This window comes from Aquarana catesbeiana, linkage group LG01, assembly GCF_042186555.1.
Source record: "Aquarana catesbeiana isolate 2022-GZ linkage group LG01, ASM4218655v1, whole genome shotgun sequence".
NCBI lineage: Eukaryota > Metazoa > Chordata > Amphibia > Anura > Ranidae > Aquarana > Aquarana catesbeiana.
This window is the reverse complement of record NC_133324.1, coordinates 893,226,012-893,246,547: the sequence shown is the minus strand read 5'-3', so window position 1 is coordinate 893,246,547 and position 20,536 is coordinate 893,226,012. Positions and strand designations below refer to the sequence as shown.

The window sequence follows — 20,536 nt, the reverse complement described above, 5'->3', positions numbered from 1 at the left end:
TTAACGTCTCAAAACAAAGCTCACCGAATCTCACCATCACGGCACTCCTCCAACTCCCCATTTACTTGTCAGAGCTCCAGGCCAAATCTTTTTGTGCAAGCTTGGTGTCAGAGCTTACAAAGGGTTAATGACCCCCAGGTGACAACATTGAGGCCTATTGATTGGCCAGTCAGGGTAGATTACCGCATTCTGGGAGGAAGTGGCGAAGGTCATATGCTCCCCCATACCCAGAAGTACCAGGCTTTTCCAAGGGCTTCAACAAATTAACACATTAAAGAGGAAGTAAACCCTCTGGAAAAAAATAAACACCCTGCAAGACAAAGACATAATGAGCTAGTATGCATAGACATACACCTGGATATGTTTCTCTCAATAACCTAGCAGCCAGTACGCACAAAAGTCTCTGCAAGACTTGATTGGAACAAAACCCGTACGATCCTCTGCCACAGGATGTAATGGTTTATGATGAACAGCAAACACAGCACTAGAACCTTTAAGCCGACCCGGCAGTACTATGCAGTAAGATTACTTTAGGATGCGTCCTCCAACTGAGTCACCAGGCCCCTCTCCAGACCAGCACTCTGCATGATCCTTCCGCGACGGGTCCTCCCCTGGGATCTTCTCAGTTGTCCAGCTTCTTCCCATAGGACAGACAGCCCAGGACCATTCCTCTGCCGCTGTGGTAGGCCCCAGATAGACTTCTGGGCCCACCCACACGCTGCAGCGATGTGGGCCTCCCGGTCGGAGGACCACGAGGTAGTACTCCTAGCACATACCTGTTGGCCAGGAGGGCCAGCAGGTGGAACGAAAGACGAACCCCAAAACATGGCGTCTGTCCCATAAATACCCTCTCCCAGAATGCAACTCGGAGGACCACCTCCACCGAGTTATGTCCGGGACAGAGGAGCACTCATGCGCTTCAACGTGTTGCCTTTCCAACACCGACCCATGGTGACGACACCCACAGGCACAGTGTGAAACTACACGCAACTATACGCCAAGCTGGAACAGAGGCAAATCTGACTATGTATAAACAGATAACCCACCAAATTTACCTATAAGCAGTAGATTGAAAATATACCAGTGCTACATATATATATTACTTTAGCTGAAGAAAACAGTGAAACAGCAAATCCAAGATTTTTTAATTACATTTCTGTATATCGCATCTGAGGATAAAAAACAATTCACATCAATCTCTGCTTCTGAACGTGCTTTTGTCACCCTCAGAGGTGGATGGCTACACACAGGCCAGTTTGCTAAGAGTAGTCTACCTTTTGGTGGGAGGAAACCAGTGCAAACAACAACATACACCGATCAGCCATAACATTATGACCACTGACAGTTAACGTGAATAACATGGATTATCTCGTTAAAGTGGCATTTGAAAGTGGGTGGGATATATTAGGTAGCAAGTGAGCATGTTGTCACTGAAGTTGTGTTTTGACAGCAGAACAAATGGGCAAGCATAAGGATTTGAGAGACTTCGACAAGGGCCAAATTGTCATGGCTAAACGGCTGGGTCAGAGCAACTCCAAAACTACAACCCTTGTGGGATGTTCTTGGGGTGCAATGGTCAGGACCTACCAAAAGCTGTCAAAAGAAAGAAAACCATTGAACCAACAACGGGGTCATGGGTGACCAAAGCTCGTTAATGCACGTGGGAAACAAAGCCTAGCCCATGTAGTCTGACACAATAAGAGAGCTACTGTAGCTCAAATTTCTGAAAAAGTTAATGCTGGTTCCAATAGAAAGGTGTCAGAACACAAATTGCATTGCAGTTGGGGCTTCATAGCCACAGACCAGTCAGGGTGCTCATTCTAACCAGTGTCCACAGCCCAAACCCATACAGTGGGCAAAAAAAGGGAGAAAAAGGTAGTCTTGTCTGATGAAATCAAAAATGGTTTGAAGAACACAACAAAGGGGTTTGAGGTGTTGACTTGACCCCATAATTCTCCATATCTCAATCCAATCGAGCATCTGTGGGGTGTTTTAGACAAACAAGTCCAATCCATGGGAGGACCCACCTTACAATGTACAGGACTTAAAAGGATCTGCTACTGCCAGATGCCACAGAAAACCTTGAGGTCTAGTAGAGTTCATGCCTCAATGGGTTATAGTGGGTGGTTATAATGTTATGGCTAATCGGTGTACACACTCCAGGTAGTATACCTGATGTTAAAATGAGCTCAGGACCACAAAATGTGCAAACAAGAGCACCAAACAGCAGGGAGGGATTCATTGTACTGTGGGCCCCAGAATGTCTTCTGTTCACATTGCTCCCACACCCCCACACTGTTAGGGGGTCTCACTTCTTCCACTAGACTTGATTTTTGTTATATGGCACTATTCTCACAGGCGATTTGCCATGCTGCGAATCCCAATGGCAGGAAAACGAAGTTACTTACTGGTAACGTTCTTTCCCAGAGTCTTTCAGGACAGCCACCTGAGAGACCTTAGCTCCTCCCCTCTGTAGGAAACACCGCGCCAGCCATCTTTAAATTTCCTCCTCCCCTGCTGGCTCCGCAGTTTTTTAAAAGAGCACCTCCAGTCCACTGGGGAGGCACATGAAAATATGATACACATAGTTAAACCATATCACATTTCTTATAAGGAAATCTCAAGTATTTTATACATTTGGGTGGGTACCTGTGTTGTCCTGAAAGACACTGGGAAAGAACATTACCAGTAAGTAACTTGCGAAGCTGGACCATGTTGCCACTTTACAAATCTGTTCCGGCGTTGCTCCAGCTCTCTCTGCCTGCAACGCTGCCACTGATCTCGTAGCGTGTGCCCTGATACCCTCTGGGATCTGCATACCTCCCAATGTATAGGCCTGGCCAATAGCTTCTCTTAGCCATCTGGCTATAGTGCGCTTTGAAGCCTTGTGCCCTTTCTTGGCCCCTGAAATTAAAATAAATGCTCAGGAGGACGAAAAATTGCCCCTCCTATGCCCTTTCCTCTCTGTCCCCAAGGTCTATTTGGTTTTTGGCCTTGGGTGCTCTAAAGCGGGATCTTGTGCCCCCTCTTTGCCTTTTTTTATTTTGCTGTGGCTGTCCCCAAGCTGGTTTACGCTTCAGCGGAAATGCTTTTTTTTTTGTCCGTCGTGCGATCCAGTACTTTCTCCAGCCCTGGTTCAAATAGCAAGTCCCTTGTAAATGGCATCCTGCAAAGTTTGGCTTCAGACGCGCAGTCCCCCTGCCATGTCTTTAGCCACAGGGCTCTTCTTGCGGAGTTTGATAAGGCGGAGGATCTAGCTGCCATCCGTACTGATTCCGCTGATGCATCTGCGATATAAGCGATGCCTCGAAGGAGCATGAGAAAAAAAGGAGGATAGAATCTGCTCTTTTGCAGTTCCCTCCTCAATGTGGGCCTGTATCTGAGTTAGCCAAAACTCCACGTTTCGAGCCACTACAGTTGCTGCCATAGCTGGTTTTAGGCTTCCCACTGTGGGAAGACTTAAAGACTTCCTTAAGAGGGAATCCATCCTCTTGTCCATTGCGTCGGACAGGACCCCCATGTCCTCGAAGGCCAAGTCTGTGTGCCTCGAGATTTGGGAGAAAGCTGCGTCTAGCTTTGCGGTCTTATTCCAAACTGATGCCAGATCATCCACAAACGGAAACCTTCTTTTTAATGCTTTTGAAAAGAAGGAAGGGTTTCCTTTCCGGGTCCTGCCATTCTTTCTTTATTGCCTCTACTAAAACCTCATGGACTGGAACATTTTTCTTTTGTTGTTCTCCCAGGCCCTCGTACATTTGGTTATGTAGAGATAGGGGTTTTTCCATTTGCATACCTAGTGTGGTATAAATGCCCCCACCTCCAAGAGATTTTCCACCTCTTCCAGTGACAGTTTGTACTGGGATGGTTTTCTGGAATCCCCTTCCAGAGCTTCTCTCTCTGATTCTTGGGAGCCGGAGGCTGCGCTGTCTGGCTCCTCCTTAGCCCCTTCCCTGGAGACTAATGGAGGGCCTGCACTAGTGGATGGTAATACTTGCATTTCTTGGTAACGCTACCTGCTGTGTTGATAGAGGAGCAGTCTGAGGCTGCGGGATCTGAAACCCCTCAAAGAAGGTTTTAAAGGATTCAAACATTAGAAAGTTCCTTTACTGATGCCGCTAGCTCACTGCCCTGCTCAGTGGCATGTTCCTGCACTAGTTTGATAATACATTCTCTACATAGTGTTTACCAGGAGTCCCTAAGTGTAGTTCTACAGGAGGGGCACCTCTTACTAGAGCTATGAGGGGGTCTGGGTTTGTCTGTTTTGTTCTGAAAGACACAAAAAAAACCCACAGGCATTAAAAATTTACTTTAACCTCTCCTGCAGTAAACTGCAGGTGCGCAGACTTTTTGTGTGGGCTTGCCTCTCCAGGGGCCCATGAACTTCCCTCTGGCACCTGAAGGACTCTCCCCCCCCCCTTAGTTCCTTGAGGGGAGGGGAGGGTCTGGCAAAGGGAGCTTCACCCTAGGTTCCCCTTACCTTAGCGTGGCTGGAGCTGGCCTCAGCTGGAGCAGTCTGGTCCCTTCCTTCTGCTTCCGACATCTTGGTGCCGCCACCGGAGCTTGTGCTGTCTCCACAGCAATTGCAGCCCCTCTTCAGCCCATGTCTGGCTCCTTTTCAGCGTCCCGTGGCCGGAACTGGAAGCCATGGGTCAAACAGAGGTGCCCGCCCCTTCCGCCGGACGTGACGTCACCTGGCTTCTGCGCGGTCCCAGAGACCGGCATGGTTTCTCCACTGCTGTGCTTGCCATGTTGCTGCTGCGGTTCTGGAACCGCTGACTGGGCCTGCACCTCTCATCTACCACACTCGGTAGTGAAAACGGAGCCCCCCTGACCTACACCTGACCTCAGGGATGTGGGGGTGGCGATCTTCACCAGGTAAGTTTACCTGGCCTGTCCGAAGAGCCTCTGCTCCTTTCAGGACTTTCTGCCCGAGCCTCCCTGGCTCGATTCCAGGTGGTGTCTGGAGGAAGCACAAATAACTGAGGAGCCAGCAGGGGAGAAGGAAATTTAAAGATGGCTGGCGCAGTATTTCCTACAGAGGGGAGGAGCCAAGGTCTCTCGGGTGGCTGTCCTGAAAGACAATTAGGGGAAATCTACGATTCCTCCTGCTGGGACTGACAGCTGTGTGTGGATAGCAGCAGCTGCTGAGCCTGTACACTACAACGACAGGCTGTCATGGGCTGCAGTTATCCGTGCCTGTTTGCACACATGTAGATTCCTGCTGCTGGGAATTGCAGTGTACCAAAACGCCCATGTGAATGGTGCCTAAGGGATGCAGCGGGGAGATATTGATGCTGAAGTATTTCAAATATTCAAGAAGTCAGAGGCTGACCCAGTCCATTATGCTCCACCTACAGTAGAAGTAAATCTGTGAGTGGCTGGCAGACTTATATGAACACAATTATGTAGTGTAAGCCAGACTCCATTTACCCAACTGTGCCATCTATGTGTGTACTCTCAAAAAGTGGTTGCTGCAGTAAAGAAATCTGCTGGAAACCCAGAATTGGTTTGTCAAGCTTTGCCAAACATAACTGACACTTAGAGACAACGCAGTTAAAAACAACCCGAGTGATATGTGCACTTACCATTATCAGGGTAGGTACCAGCAGGGCACACCGTGCATTCAGTGGTATTGACAGAGCTGCAGTTGAAATCAGCGGTGGTCGTCACAATGCTGGTTGTGGTCAGCTGACTACCAACTAAACATGCTGCAAGAAATAAAAGGCAACAAATCAATTCACACCACTCAACCAGCATCATTGTGCAAACAACACACGTACTTCTTTGCCCCTGGCTTGTGACATTTCAATAAAGTTATAAAGAAAAGTAAACCATGTTCTGCCCTTTAAAAAAAATGGAAAGCACCACCAGCCAGAAGAAACACTTCCTGTATGGTAAAGCAGTGGCCCCGAAAAGAAGATCTCATGGTTTGCGATTTGAATTCAGCTCACAAAAAGTGACAAGGACACAGCATTTCTAAAACAACCAATAGGCATTTTCTCTATTAACAGAAAGTGTTCTTAGCTTAAAAAAAAATAAAATATTATACAGCCACCACAACCAAGATCTGGTAAACTGCAATATAGTATGTTTTTGTACTTGAGGTTGGATAACTTTGAGGTGTCTCATTCTAGAAAAGTAGAATTTAGGTACTCTCGAATCTCCTTCTGTAGGTGCCATAGGCACACCTTAATCACCCCATGTGCACTGACGTAGCTTCAGAGGTCACAATAGAAACTCCGCCCATGCTCCATGAGGCCGTGCAGCCTCTATTTCACATTTGGTTTTACACCTGTACAGGAGGGGAGGCGAGGGTGTTATATACTGGAGCCCATCCCCTTCATTTTCCTCCTGCAGCCGTCGAAAGCCTGCTTCTCCTCCTCTCCCTCTTTCTTCCTTCTCTACTGCCTGGGCCACCTGCATGCTCCCCTGGTCAGACTCCCCCCCCTCTTCCCGCAGTGCTGCCAACTTTCCCCCTCTCCTCTCCTGCCTGGGCCCCCTGCATGCTCCCCTGGTCCCCCTCCCCCTGCAGTGCTCCCTCTCCAGATGGCTGCTGCAGGGGATGTTTCAGAATGGAGAGCCGAAAAAGGGGGGGGGGGGGATGTCGGTAAATATGTAATTTACTGGCCCCTTACTTTTCTGAATAAACACAATGAGTGGTCTGTACTGATCACTCACCGTGGTCATTCATAACTAAGTCCTGGTTCACATTGATGCGATTTGATATGTCAAATTGGTGGAAACTGCTGGCAATGTCAGCGTCCACACTGATTCACAAAAGTAGTTTCTGTACTACTTTTGGTGATTTTGGAATGTGATTTCCATTAACATCTGTGCAGAAACTCACACAGATGTCTCTGAAATCGCCCCCGAAGTCGGGACCGATATGCAGGAATGAAATTGTGCGAGTTCAGCTGAATGCTCGCTAACAGCACCTGCAGTATTTGAGAGGCTTTTATTCAGAGATAGCTTTGCTTGTTTTGGAGGTATGGGATATCCCAGGATGCAGTGGGAAACCAACAAGCGAAACAGAATAAGACATCATCAGTAGTCACTTCCAGTTCATGTGTATATATTTTGGCAGGGTCTGTTGCAGACATCACATCCGGCGTGCAGCATGGAGAATCAGGGAGGTAAGTCGGAACTAGACCGGAGCGGAGAAACTAGCAGATGGCGCATGTGGTGCGCAAAGTGGGAACACTATAGCGGAAGGTGAGCGGGGACCAGAGAGATAGTACTCAGCAGTGGAGGATCAGCAGAGCTGGGGGCCAGAGCAGGAGAAACTAGCAAATGTCACACACATGGTGTGCAGCATGGGAGCATTATAGCAGAAGGTGAGCGGGGACTGGAGAGAGAGGAGGGTCAGCAGAGCTGGGAGGTTACTACTGAGCGGGGCGGGGGGGGGGGGAATCAGCAGAGCTAGGAGGTTACTACCGAGTAGGGGATCTGCTGTGCAAGTGTACGAATGAGCTGGGGATCTGCTGGGGGGGGAGTACTAATAATCTGGGGATCTGCGATACTAATGAGTTGGGGGTACTACTGAGCCGGGGTTCTGAGGACATTTGCCAAGCTTCAAAACAAGCAAAAACCAAAAAAAGCAAAATAGCATGTTGAAACGGTAGGCAATTGAATGCGTTTTAAAGCCGAAACAAGTGTAAATAAGCCCTAAATAAATGGCAGCCAGGCAGGATTTTTATTGCAGATGAGACATACTGGGGTTGATTCTCTATAACTGGAGACTACAAATCTGGTGCAGCTGTGCGCGGTAGCCAGATTCTAATTTCTCCTTGTTCAACTAAGCTTTGACAAAAAAACTGAAAGCTGATTGGTTTCTATGTAGAGTTGCACCAGATTTTTCACATTCCAGTATCAGTAAAATCAACCCCACTATGTCTCTTCTGCAATAAAAGATTCCCATCTGTGTGTTTGCAATCTTCCTGGTAATATACACAGAGCTCCACATGAGAAGCTCAGTGCACAAATCCAGCATTTGCTGGGATGAATGAATTCCTGTGTGCACACATCATCCCAGCCTGGCCAACCAATAGGGCAAATGATCCCAAACCTGGAAGCCTCGCAACTGCTTTATAAAAAGCTGAAGCACCCAATTCCATTGCCCATTCTGGCTTCAAATGGATGGAAATAAAAATAAGTTTGGAGGTCATTGGAGTGGACTTTTCTTTCTACATTCCAGCAACTACCAAAATATTTCAGCCAGAGTTGGGCTGTAACAAAAAAAAAAAAAAAAAAAAAAAAAAAAAAGAAGTTCTGCGTATGCTTGCAGCACTACACTTTGGATACAACATTTCCCAACTTGGATATTAAACCCTTTTTAAAGTGACTGTAAAGTCTTTTTTTTTTTTTTTATTGAGAAAAAACCCCGAAACAAACAACATGTTAAACTTACCTGCTCTGTTGCAGTGGATTTACACATACCAGCTCGGATCCTCCTCTTCTCGGATCCCTCTTCGGCTCTCCTGGCTCCTCCCTCCCGTCGAGTGCCCCCACAGCAAACAGCTTGCTATGGGGGCACTCGAGACGAGTCACAGCTTCCAGTGTCCATTTAGATATGAAGCTGTGGCCTGGCCCCGCCTCCTCTCTCTCCTGATTGGCTGACTGACTTTAATTGACAGCAGCGGGAGCCAATGGCGCCGCTGCTGTGTCTCAGCCAATCAGGAGGGAGAGTTTCGGACGGTCGAGACATTTGTGGACATCGCTGGACAGAAAGGGACCTCAGGTAAGTATTAGGGGGCTGCTGCACACAGAAGGCTTTTTATCTTAATGCACAGAATGTATTAAGATAAAAAAACCTTCTGACATTACAACACTTTATCATCTCCCCCTTCCAGAGTGTGTTTACTTTTTTCAAGTGCCCCTGAAGTGCTCATTTATTACAGAACTTTCCATGGTAGTTTTTTCATGGCAGATAATTTGCTTTGGACAAGGCGAGGTATATTTGCTTTCTGTGTTCCTATTTTGAAAAAAAAACGTTTCCTTACCTTCTGTCGTGTCACCAGGGAAGGAAGTATGTAGATTTGATTAGGTATAGGTAAAAAAAAAAAAAAAAAAAAAAAAGGAAGAAGTGTTTTTCAGTATTCTTACCTTGTATATAGATGTTAGAAAGATTCAAGAATTGTGTGTTACAATCAGGTACCTTATAGGTGTAGGCAGTTAAAAATATTATCTTTTATTTATTAAAGTCCTGAAGCCCAAAACGTAGCCAGCTTTTTGAATTGGAGAATAGTTAGACCCTCGTTTTTTCCCTGCAGCTTGTGTGGGGAGAAAAAAAAGAAAAAAGGAAAGGGAAGATTTCCCTTGCCTTATCTATGCTAGTGAGACCTTGTCGCCAGGATAGGAATTCTCCAGATTAGGGACTAGGCTGGCAAAAAATACCTGAGAGAAGATCTAGCCTTTTTTTCCACTCTACGCAGTTTTGCCTGGTGTTGGGCTTACATTATGCAGAAAAATTCTGCCACACAAAAATGGTCTTAGAATTAAATATACATTTTAAGACCATTGTTGTCTTAAAATAAATATTTTTTTTAAATATTATTATCATCATTTTTGGGCTAAAGTTATAACTGCATTTCACTAAACACAATTAGAAAATATATAATATGATTTTATTATCATCATCATCATCATCAGCTAAACACAATGTAAAAAAATATATACATTTCATTGGGCCAGGGTTTGCATTTTTCAATAAACACAAGTTCAACAAAAATATTATTTTAAAATAAATATTATTTTGAACTTGTGTTTAGTAAAAAATGCAAACCCTGGCCCAATAAAATGAATATTTTTTTAACATTGTGTTTAGTGAAAACAGCAGTTAATAATAAAAATTATAAAATCATATTATAATAAATATCATTTCTAATTGTGTTCAGTGAAAAAAAATAAGTCATAACATAGTCCATCAATTATCATTATAACAATCTGGGCCCATAAAATAATATATACATTTTTTTTAACTTGTGTTCAGAAAAAAAAATTATTATATATAAGATTTTTTTTTTTTTTTTTTTTTTTTAATTACAAAATTATATATAAGCTATGACTGCATTTTTTTTCCACCATTTTTTTTTTTTTATTCTTTATTTATGTATAAGATAACAACATTATTATATCACCAGAGAGGTACCAATCAACCAAGAAATTTGCAGATAGCAATACACCATTTTGATCAAGAAGATAAAGAAAAATATAAACGTATTGCAGGTATACGTCAGGCTTATATAGATGTTAAAAATTAAGATTATTATACAGCACACTGTCTAACGGCTAATCTCGACCACTGTTTTTTACCCCAGATTTATTTCAAACCCTACTAGGATAAAAATGTGATTATTTTTATTTTTCCCTTTCTTTAAAAGAACAACCTATTATTATTAATAAACAGGACTTGTGTTCAGTGAAAAAAATGCAGTCATGGCATCACCCAAACTATGCATGAAAGAGTTTTTAAATGATAGTCATCAATTATTATTAGCTTTATGTGATTAAAGAGAAAGTATAAAATACAGGTGCTGTGGCACGGCGTAACGTTTTAAAGAGCACAATAAGCGGTATATGTACAAACGTTTTTACACACTTCTCACCCAGGATTCACACATCTTCCTAATTAAATCCAAATTGAATTCTGCATAAATCCTGTGTAGAAACATTTCCTATTAGTGCCCTTCATTTCAGGCCAAGCAGTCAAATAAAAAAAAAAGAAAAAATACCAAGTGTCGTTTTAGTGTCTCTTTCTGCCAACCATAGCAGCAGACATAAATGTATGGGGCGCGGGTTTGCGCAGTTTCTGGCCTTTGACAGATAATGCGCCTAATAATTTCAATAATGTTTTCACATCATATGACTATTTATTTAGAGCTGCACTAATCCATTGAAATGAGGATAAAAGTGAATGAAAGAACCTCTGATTGTGTGTATGGTGTCTACTCATCACTCACCAAAGCCGAAGAGCCCACCAATGACCCCCCAGAGTCTATTCATGGTGACAGTGGCATGTCCCCGGACAGTAGACTTCTTCATGGGACTTGGAATACAATCCAAACTTTCAAAATTCCTCCTCCTGTGTTTGCAGCTTGGCTTGTCCTGAGACTGGCTTGTCAGCTGACTGCGATCATGTGTCTGACTCAGCTCCAAGCAATCCACGCAGATTGGGAACTTCAGACACAGGGCCCTCCCCAAACCTATTGTTCCTGTGCTTTAATGTCTGCATTCTGCAAGAGTCTAGTGTCCAGGGTTTTGTTGGGGGTTGCTTGGATGGTTATAAAGAACTTTCATGGAACAAAAAAAAAAACCTCATCAGATCTGAAATAGGAAACTGCTTACAAATTCTTCAGAAATCGGCTTGAACGTATTCATTTCTGAAAGATATCTCTGTGCTGACAAAATATATATGTGTATATATATATATATATATATATATATATATATATATATATATAAATGTGATATGAATATATATATATATATATATATATATATATATATATATATATATATATATACACACACACACAGATTTTCAACACTGAAGAAACGACACTTTGCTACAATGTAAAGTAGTAAGTGTACAACTTGTATAACAGTGTACATTTGCTGTCCCCTCAAAATAACACAACACACAGCCATTAATGTCTAAACTGCTGGCAACAAAAGTGAGTACACCCCTAAGTGAAAATGTCCAAATTGGGCCCAAAGTGTCAATATTTTGTGTGGCCACCATTATTTTTAACCCTCTTGGGCATGGAGTTCACCAGAGCTTCACAGGTTGCCACTGGAGTCCTCTTCCACTCCTCCATGACACCATCACGGAGCTGGTGGATGTTGGAGACCTTTTGCTCCTCCACCTTCCATTTGAAGATGCCCCACAGATGCTCAATAGGGAGCGCATGGCATGGGATGTACTGGGACATTTCAACATGACAATGATCCAAAGCACAAGGCCAAGTCGACCTGTCATTGGCTACAGCAGAATAAAGTGAAGGTTGTAGAGTGACCATCTTAGTCTCCTGACCTCAATATCATTGTGCCTCTCTGGAGAGATCTCAAATGTGCATTTCATGCAAGACAGCCCAAGAACTGGAGGCTTTTTGCCAAGAGGAATGGGCAGCTTTACCATCTGAGAAGATAAAGAGCCTCATCCACACATACCACAAAAGACTTCAAGCTGTCATTGATGTTAAAGGGGGCAATACAGGGTATTAAGAACTGGGGTATGTAAACTTTTGATCAGGGTCATTTGGGTAGTTTCTGTTGTGATTATGATTTAAAAAGAGTAAACCCAGTTGATTGATAATAAATGGCTTCAGCCAAACACTAACCATGAGTGAAAATTGTTTTTGTGTTATCATTCATATTCTCTGAAAAATGGTCAAGAAATCATAAATTCTGCCAGGGTATGTAAACTTATGAGCACAGCTGTAAAGTAGTGAGTGTACAGCTTGTATAACAGTGTAAGTTTGCTGTCCCCTCAAAATAACTCAACACACAGCCATTAATGTCTAAACCGCTGGCAACAAATGTAAGTACACCCTCTAAGTGAAAATGTCCAAATTGGGACCAAAGTGTCAATATTTTGTGTGGTCACCCTTATTTTCCAGCACTGCCTTAACCCTCTTGGGCATGGAGTTCACCAGAGCTTCACAGGTTGCCACTGGAGTCCTCTTCCACTCCTCCATGACGGAGCTGGTGGATGTTAGAGACCAAGCGCTCCTCCATCTTCTGTTTGAGGATGCCCCACAAATGCTTAATAGGGTTTAGGTCTGGAGACATGCTTGGCTAGTCCATCACCTTTACCCTCAGCTTCTTTAGCAAGTCAGTGGTCATTTTGGAGGTGTGTTTGGGGTCGTTATCATGTTGGAATACTGCCCTGCGGCCCAGTCTCTGAAGGGAGGGGAGCATGCTCTGCTTCTGTATGTCACAGTACATGTTGGCATTCATGGTTTCCCCAATGAACTGTAACTCTCCAGTGCCAGCAGCACTCATGCAGCCCCAGAACATGACACTCCCACCACAATGCTTGACTGTAGGCAAGACACATTTCTCTTTGTACTCCTCACCTGGTTGCTGACGCACATGCTTGAAATCATCTGAACCAAATAAGTTTATCTTGGTGTCAACAAATAACGTAAATTTATTTTATTGGAATTTTATGTGATAGACCAACACAAAGTGGCACATAATTGTGAAGTGGAAGGAAAATGATAAATGGTTTTCAACATTTTTTTACAAATAAATATCTGAAAATTGTGGAGTGCATTTGTATTCAGCCCCCTTTACTCTGGTACCCCTAACTAAAATCTAGTAGAACCAATTGTCTTCAGAAGTCACCTAATTAGTAAATAGAGTCCACCTGTGTGTTATTTTATCTCAGTATAAATGCAGCTGTTCTGTGAAGCCCTCAGAGATTTGTTAGAGGTTGTTAGAGAACCTTAGTGAACAAACAGCATCATGAAGGCCAAGGAACACACCAGACAGGTCAGTGATAAAGTTGTGGAGAAGTTTAAAGCAGAGTTAGGTTATAAAAAAATATCCCAAGCTTTGAACATCTCACGGAGCACTGTTCAATCCATCATCCGAAAATGGAAAGAGTATGGCACAACTGCAAACATACCAAGACATGGCCGTCCACCTAAACTGACAAGTAGAGCATTAATCAGAGAAGCAGCCAAGAGGCCCATGGTAACTCTGGAGGAGATCAACAATTCAGGTGGGAGAATCTGTCCACAGGACAACTATTAGTTGTGTACTCCGCAAATCTGGCCTTTATGGAAGAGTGGCAAGAAGAAAGCCATTGTTGAAAGAAATCCATAAAAAGTCCAGTTTGTAGTCTGCGAGAAGTCTTGTGGAGGACACAGCAAACATGTGGAAGAAGGTGCTCTGGTCAGATGAGACCAAAATTGAACTTTTTTGGCCTAAAAGCAAATTGCTATTGTAGCGCCCTGGGGTTTAGTCAGCAAGCTCCTCATCAAATTCCTTGTCAGGGGTAGCTACTATAGTTAAATTGTTAGAAATCCATTGATTTCTCCCTAAGTTTGGCCTTGTTGTACTTTTCTCCTCTACCACTAGGTGGCCGGGCACTTGGTGGTAATAGATATGAGAAGGACAACTCAAGGTCAGGTTATGGGTATATGGGATATCTCAGCCAATGGGCAGGGGTTTTCTTGAATGCTTTGGCCTGCTGGGAGAGCTTATATATTCAGGTGGAGTCAGGTGATCTGTGTTCTGTGCCAACCGGACTGCCGCCTGGGTGGACGTGTGTCTTCTGCCCTGGGCTGCTGGGCTGGAGATTGGGCCTATCCCAGGGGCATCAGGATGCCAGGCTGTGTGAGGGCCAGATCAGAAGTAAGAGGGCAGCGCAGGGATGGGACTGCGGCTTGCGGTCCAACCAAAAGTGATGGTTCTGCTAGCCGGAGAACCTGTCGTGGTCGGAGGTAGAAGGGAAGCTGTCGCCACTAAGGGACCAACCACCTTTACCAGGGACCACAGTGAGTAACTGAAGCAAGTACCGGAGAAGTATTCTCACCGAACGGGCACGGTGGAGAATCAGGAAACTTCAGGTGGTGATCAAGTCCAGGGACCCAACCAGTGGAGGTGACACTTGCAGAGCATAAAGTAAAAGGAAAAACCGCGCTAAAGAAATAATTATATTCAAAACTTATAGCTGCATGAATAAAACACCAATATCTGTGTAAAAACTCGCATTACAGCAATCTCAACCTGTGCAAATGGTTCAGAGAAATAAGTGTGCAAAACGGATTATAATGAAGCAATCCAAAACAATACAATTCAAATAAAACATGCATAAAACAAAGTCCTGTCAGTGAGTAATATACAGTGAAATATGTGCCAATGTGCTTAAAACATATATCAATATGCTTCTTGAAACTTTCCGCACCCGATAGGTGGTTAGAAAAACAGTCCTCAAATATAAAAAAGCTTTTCAGCCATAAAAAGAAAAAAGGTTGTCCATAGAATGGATGACAAAAGGAAAAGTCCCATAGGTAAATAGCCGCTTCATAAAGGCAGAGGGAGACATCCACAATCCATCAGATCAGATGCCACACAAATAAATGGAGAAGGAGGGAGCATGTAGACAAAAACTCTCATAGAATCCAACAGTGTTAAAAGGTGTAGGCTCACTATTACAGGAGGTGTGTTACTGACCAAATCACCAATTGAAAACAGATGGGAAAAAAGCCTACAAAAAGAAAACCGACGGAGCCACCACATCTAATGATTGTGGGCTTATCACCCCTCCTCAGGTGGACGAGTTGGTTTTTGCCAGGTCGGAGACGCACGGTACATCAGAGGATTCGGATCCCATCCACTCACAGTCCCTGCAGAGGGCTAAGTCTACTTGCAGAGCAGCCTTGTGTGTCAAGCCAGGGACCGAGCTGGTCGGCGGGGGTGAAGCTTGAAAGGTATCCAAAGTGCCAAGCTAGGGACCCAGCAATGAAGCATGGGTGACTCTTGAGGGAGATACCACCACAAAAGCCTTGAGGAGCTCATGAGGTTCAGAGTTAGTGAATAAGAGGGTCCGGTGAGAGACCAGGAGCTCAAGGAGCTGAAGAACTACAAGTAGAAGTTTGTAGTAAAGCTGAGAAAACCGTTACGTTTGAATTAGGAACTGTTAAGTACTGTAGCCATAGGGAACAGCAAACCTGCATGTGCAAAAGTGGCACCTTGCTGGGGCGTTTCCCTGTACGGCTGTCCTCCTATTGAAGCCTTGGAGTCTGCCTATTGAAATTGCAACTACTTAAGGGTGTCCTGGCCCTAACCCTCTTTCCCTTGCAAAATATAAAAAGACTGTTAAATAAAACCTCTTTTGCATCCAAGAAGTGTCTGGCGCCCAATTACTTTTACCACCTTTGCACCCACTATGCCTCACAACCCACTACGTATTGAAGGATGTCAGCGGTCTTTGGCCTCAAAGGTTTTCATTAGACTGGAAGAGGTTAGGGATTCTGCTACACTATGTGTGGCGGAAAACTAACACTGCACATCACCCTTTACACACCATCCCCACCGTAAAACATGGTGGTGGCAGCATCATGTTGTGGGGATGCTTTTCTTCAGCAGGGACAGGGAAGCTGGCCAGAGTTGATGGGAAGATGGATGGAGCCAAATACAGGGCAATCTTAGAAGAAAACCTGTTAGAGTCTGCAAAAGACTTGAGACTGGGGCCGAGGTTCTCCTTCCAGCAGGACAACAACGCTAAACATACAGCCAGATCTACAATGGAATGGTTTAGATCAAAGCATATTCATGTGTTAGAATGGCCCAGTCAAAGTCCAGACCTAAATCCAATTGACAATCTGGGGCAAGATTTGAAAACTGCTGTTCGCAGACGCTCTCCATCCAATCTGACAGAGCTTGAGCTATTTTGCAAAGAAGAATGGACAAAAATGTCACTCTCTAGATGTGCAAAGCTGGTAGAGACATATCCAAAAAGACTTGCAGCTGTAATTGCAGCAAAGGTGGTTCTACAAAGTATTGACTCGGGGGGCTGTATACAAATGCACGCCATACTTTTCACATATTTATTTGTAAACATTTTTGAAAAACATTTATCATTTTCCTTCCACTTCACAATTATGTACCACTTTGTGTTGGTCTATCACATAAAATCCCAATAAAATACATTTACGCTTTTGGTTGTAACATGACAAAATATGAAAAATTTCAAGGGGCATGAATACGTTTTCAAGGCACTGTATGTTTGGTGCAAAAACAACACTGCACATCACCAGAAGAACACCATACCCACCGTGAAGCATGGTGGTGGCAGCATAATGCTTTGGGGCTGTTTTTCTTGAGCTGAAACAGGGGCCTTAGACAAGGTAGAGGGAATTATGAACAGTTCCAAATACCAGTCAATATTGGCACAAAACCTTTATGCCGTGTACAGAGGACCGGACTTTTCGACAGCAAAGGTCAGACGGAACGAATACGCCGGACAATTCGATCATGTGTGGACTTCATCGGACCTTTGCTGTCGAAAAATCAGACAGACTTTAGATTTAGAACATGTTTCAAATCTTTCCGACGGATTCGAGTCCGGCTGGAAAATCCGTTCGTCTGTATGCTAGTCCGACGGACAAAAACCGACGCTAGGGCAGCTATTGGCTACTGGCTATGAACTTCCTTATTTTAGTCCGGTCGTATGTCATCACGTACGAATCCGTCGGACTTTGGTGTGATCGCGTGTAGGCAAGTCTGTTGCGTCGGAACTCTGTCGAAAGTCCGTCAAAAAGTCCTTCAGAGTTCACTCCGTTGAAAGTCTGCTCGTGTGTACACGGCATTAGGCTTCTGCTAGAAAGCTGAACATGAAGAGGAACGTTATCTTTCAGCATGACAACGACCTAAAGCATACATCCAAATCAACAAAGGAATGGCTTCACCATAAGAAGATTAAAGTTTTGGAATGGCCCAGCCAGAGCCCAGACCTGAATCCCATTGAAAATCTGTGGGGTGATCTGAAGAGGGTTGTGCACAGGAGATGCCCTCGCAATCTGACAGGTTTGGAGTGGTTTTGCAAAGAAGAGTGGGCAAATATTGCCAAGTCAAGATGTGCCATGCTGATAGACTCATACCCAAAAAAGACTGAGTGCTGTAATGAAATCAAAAGGTGCTTCAACAAAGTCAACAAAGTATTGGTTTAAGGGTGTGCACACTTATGCAACCATATTATTTTAGTATTTTATTTTTACTTCCCTCCACCTAAAAGATTTCAGTTTGTTGTTCAACTGAGTTGTACAGTTTATAGGTCACATTAAAGGTGGAAAAAAAATCTGAAATGATTTATCTAATTTTTTTACATCACAGCAACCTGACATTTTAATAGGGGTGTGTAGACTTTTTATATCCACTGTAGGTGGAGGATGACCAGAACTACTTTAAGTGAAATTCCACTTTTAAGAAGGACTAAAGGAAAAACTTTTTTCTTCATTTTGGATAGGGTAAGGGAGGGTCATAACCCCTGTAAGGCTCGGTTCACACCTATGAGTTTTCTTGGTGCTTTTTGCAGAAACACACGACAGTTTTTAACCACTTTCTGCCGCGCTATAGCAGAATGACGGCTACAGCGCAGATGTTTCGTCACATATGGCGACCTATCACATTTGGCTACCCGCATGCGCGACGCCGCCATAATGCGTTCCAACACTGTGGCGATCTGCGATTGCACAGGATTTTGTGGCTACACCCCTGAGTCCAGGTTCAAGCCCCACCATCCAAGTGGACATAGAGTCAGATTAAAATTATGCCGAGCGAAGCGAGGCTGTGCCCGAAGCGTGGCGAGCGAAGCGAGCCCACGAGTGGCCCTGTGGCAAAGTGGTCCTACAACAGTGTTGGAACGCATATGGCGGCGTCGGGCATGCGCACTCCAGGGGGTAGCAAAATATGATGGGTAGCGGAATGTGATGAAACACAGGCTTCCAGTGCTGTGATCACGCTGCTCTGTAATCGCAGTGTCCTTCAGACCCGGATGATCACAGAACAGGGTAAAGGACAAATCACAGCGGGCCCTTTAACACGTGATTAGCTGTCAGCCAATGACAGCGGATCACGAAAGTAAACAGAAGCCAGTTATCAGCTTTTTTATCCTCGCGATCAGCCTGAGGAGAAAAGAATATGGGCTTCTGTTACAGGGACATCGGTCCCTGCCTTGGTGCCTACCAGTGCTGCTAATTAGTGCCACCTAGTTAATTGGGAAAGGTGTAGGCGCTATTACTCTTATGGATGCTTAATGTTGATACTTAAAATATAATAAAAAGAATCAAATGTGGATGTGTCCTTAACACTAGGATTAGTTTTATTCACTTTCCTGACACCCCGCACTTTGAGGAGGGTGTAACACACAAGCACCTATCACTTTAAACAAACGCCTCTTTTTTCATCTTTTTTCTTTTTTTCCAAACTGGGTTCGCAGTCAATGTAACACTTTGAGAACATCTTTTTCATTGCAAGCTCTGCTAGGGAAGAGGGTGCAACACATAAGCACCCCATTACCTCAATTATATAATTTTTTTTCTATTCATGTTTAAGGGCATCTTTGAACTGCACTTTGTAGTAAGTGCTAATTTTTTAGCACCTCTTTCTCAATACACTTTGAAGTCTTTTTTAACATTTGATTCTATTTATTATATTTTAAGTATCATCATTAAGCATCCATAAGAGGAATAGTGCCACACCTACACTTTTCCCAATTAATATACCCCTTACTTGAAAGCGTGTATGGTATGATTGGAGTCTCCATATAACAAAAGATGGTGTATGTTTCATGAAACAGGAGTATCTGGGAACAAATTATAAATATGTGTATAAGTCTGACAATATATGTGAACAATGATATACCTAAATGGAGAACCCAGTGTAGTTTCATGAGAAATAATAACAACAGTATAGAGGTGCCAAAGGTTATTAAAGTATCTGTGTTTGGAAATGCTGGACAGTTACATAAGTGTCAAGAAGTGTACACAACTTGCAAAAGTGCCAAGTGAAAAGAGAAGCAAAAAATGAGATGAAAAGCTGCACCACCAAACGAAGGGGAAGGAAAAGAGGGAAAAAAGGAATCTAGACCAAAAGCAACAAGAAAGACTTACCCCAATGTTGCATCAAAACACCAGCAGCAAACCAGCATAACTGGCGTGCAGTAACCCCAACAGGTGACCGGTCAATATGAACAGCTTACCTGAAAGGGGGGGGGGTTTATGCCGCCAACGCCATGCACAGAGGACCAATGGGGGGAGGGGAGCCGCACCTGAACCGAGAGACCGCTCAGCAACAGGCACGGAAACCTCCCCATATGGAGACACAAGATGTTAAGGCCTACACAGATGTCTTTCAAGTCGCCCCCGAAGTTGGACTAAAATGCAGCTTTGAAATTGTGCGAGTTCAGATGAACTTGCATGATTTCAAAGTCATGTTCAGTGTGAGCGAGCGCTTAGGCTCAGTTCACACCTATGCATTTTTTGGTGCTTTTTGCAGAAAGGCACTGCAGTTCATTTACCATGGTTTCTTATGGGACACGCTCGCATCTATGCTTTTTTCAGCCGCTGTGTTTTTGGAAAGGTTCAGGGACTTTTTTAAACGCAAAACGGAGATTTTTGTTAGCTTTTTGGTTCAATAGACTTCAATGGAGAAGCTGCAGAAAAGCATGTCCCTATTTTTGCTGAGATTTGCGTTTTTCATTTTTTAATCACTTCAGCCTCGGAAGGATTTGTCCCCTTCCTGACCAGGCCATTTTAATTGACATCGTGCGACGCTGTACCCAAACAAAATTGACGTCCTTTTTTCCCCACAAATAGAGCTTTCTTTTGGTGGTATTTGATCACCTCTGCGGTTTTTATTTTTTTGCGCTATAAACAAAAAAAGAGTGACAACTTTCTACTATAATAAATATCCAAAAAAAATATCTAAAAAAAATATTTTATTCATCAGTTTAGGCCAATATATTCTTCTACATATTTTTGGTAAGATAAATCACAATAGGCGTATATTGATTGGTTTGCGCAAA

At 43.7% G+C, this 20,536-nt stretch overlaps 1 protein-coding gene across 1 annotated transcript in view; it reads right to left on the bottom strand.

Moving 5' to 3' along the window:
- Window positions 1-11,138, bottom strand: part of LOC141118535 (uncharacterized) — a 62,937-nt gene extending 51,799 nt beyond the window's left edge. The window contains exons 1-2 of the mRNA XM_073610921.1: window positions 10,959-11,138; window positions 5,586-5,708 (exon numbers count right to left, since the gene is read on the bottom strand). Of these exons, the coding sequence (XP_073467022.1) occupies window positions 5,586-5,708; window positions 10,959-11,040 (205 nt within the window). The 5' untranslated portion in view covers window positions 11,041-11,138. The remainder of the gene's footprint in view (window positions 1-5,585; window positions 5,709-10,958) is intronic.
- Window positions 11,139-20,536: the final 9,398 nt, after the last annotated feature.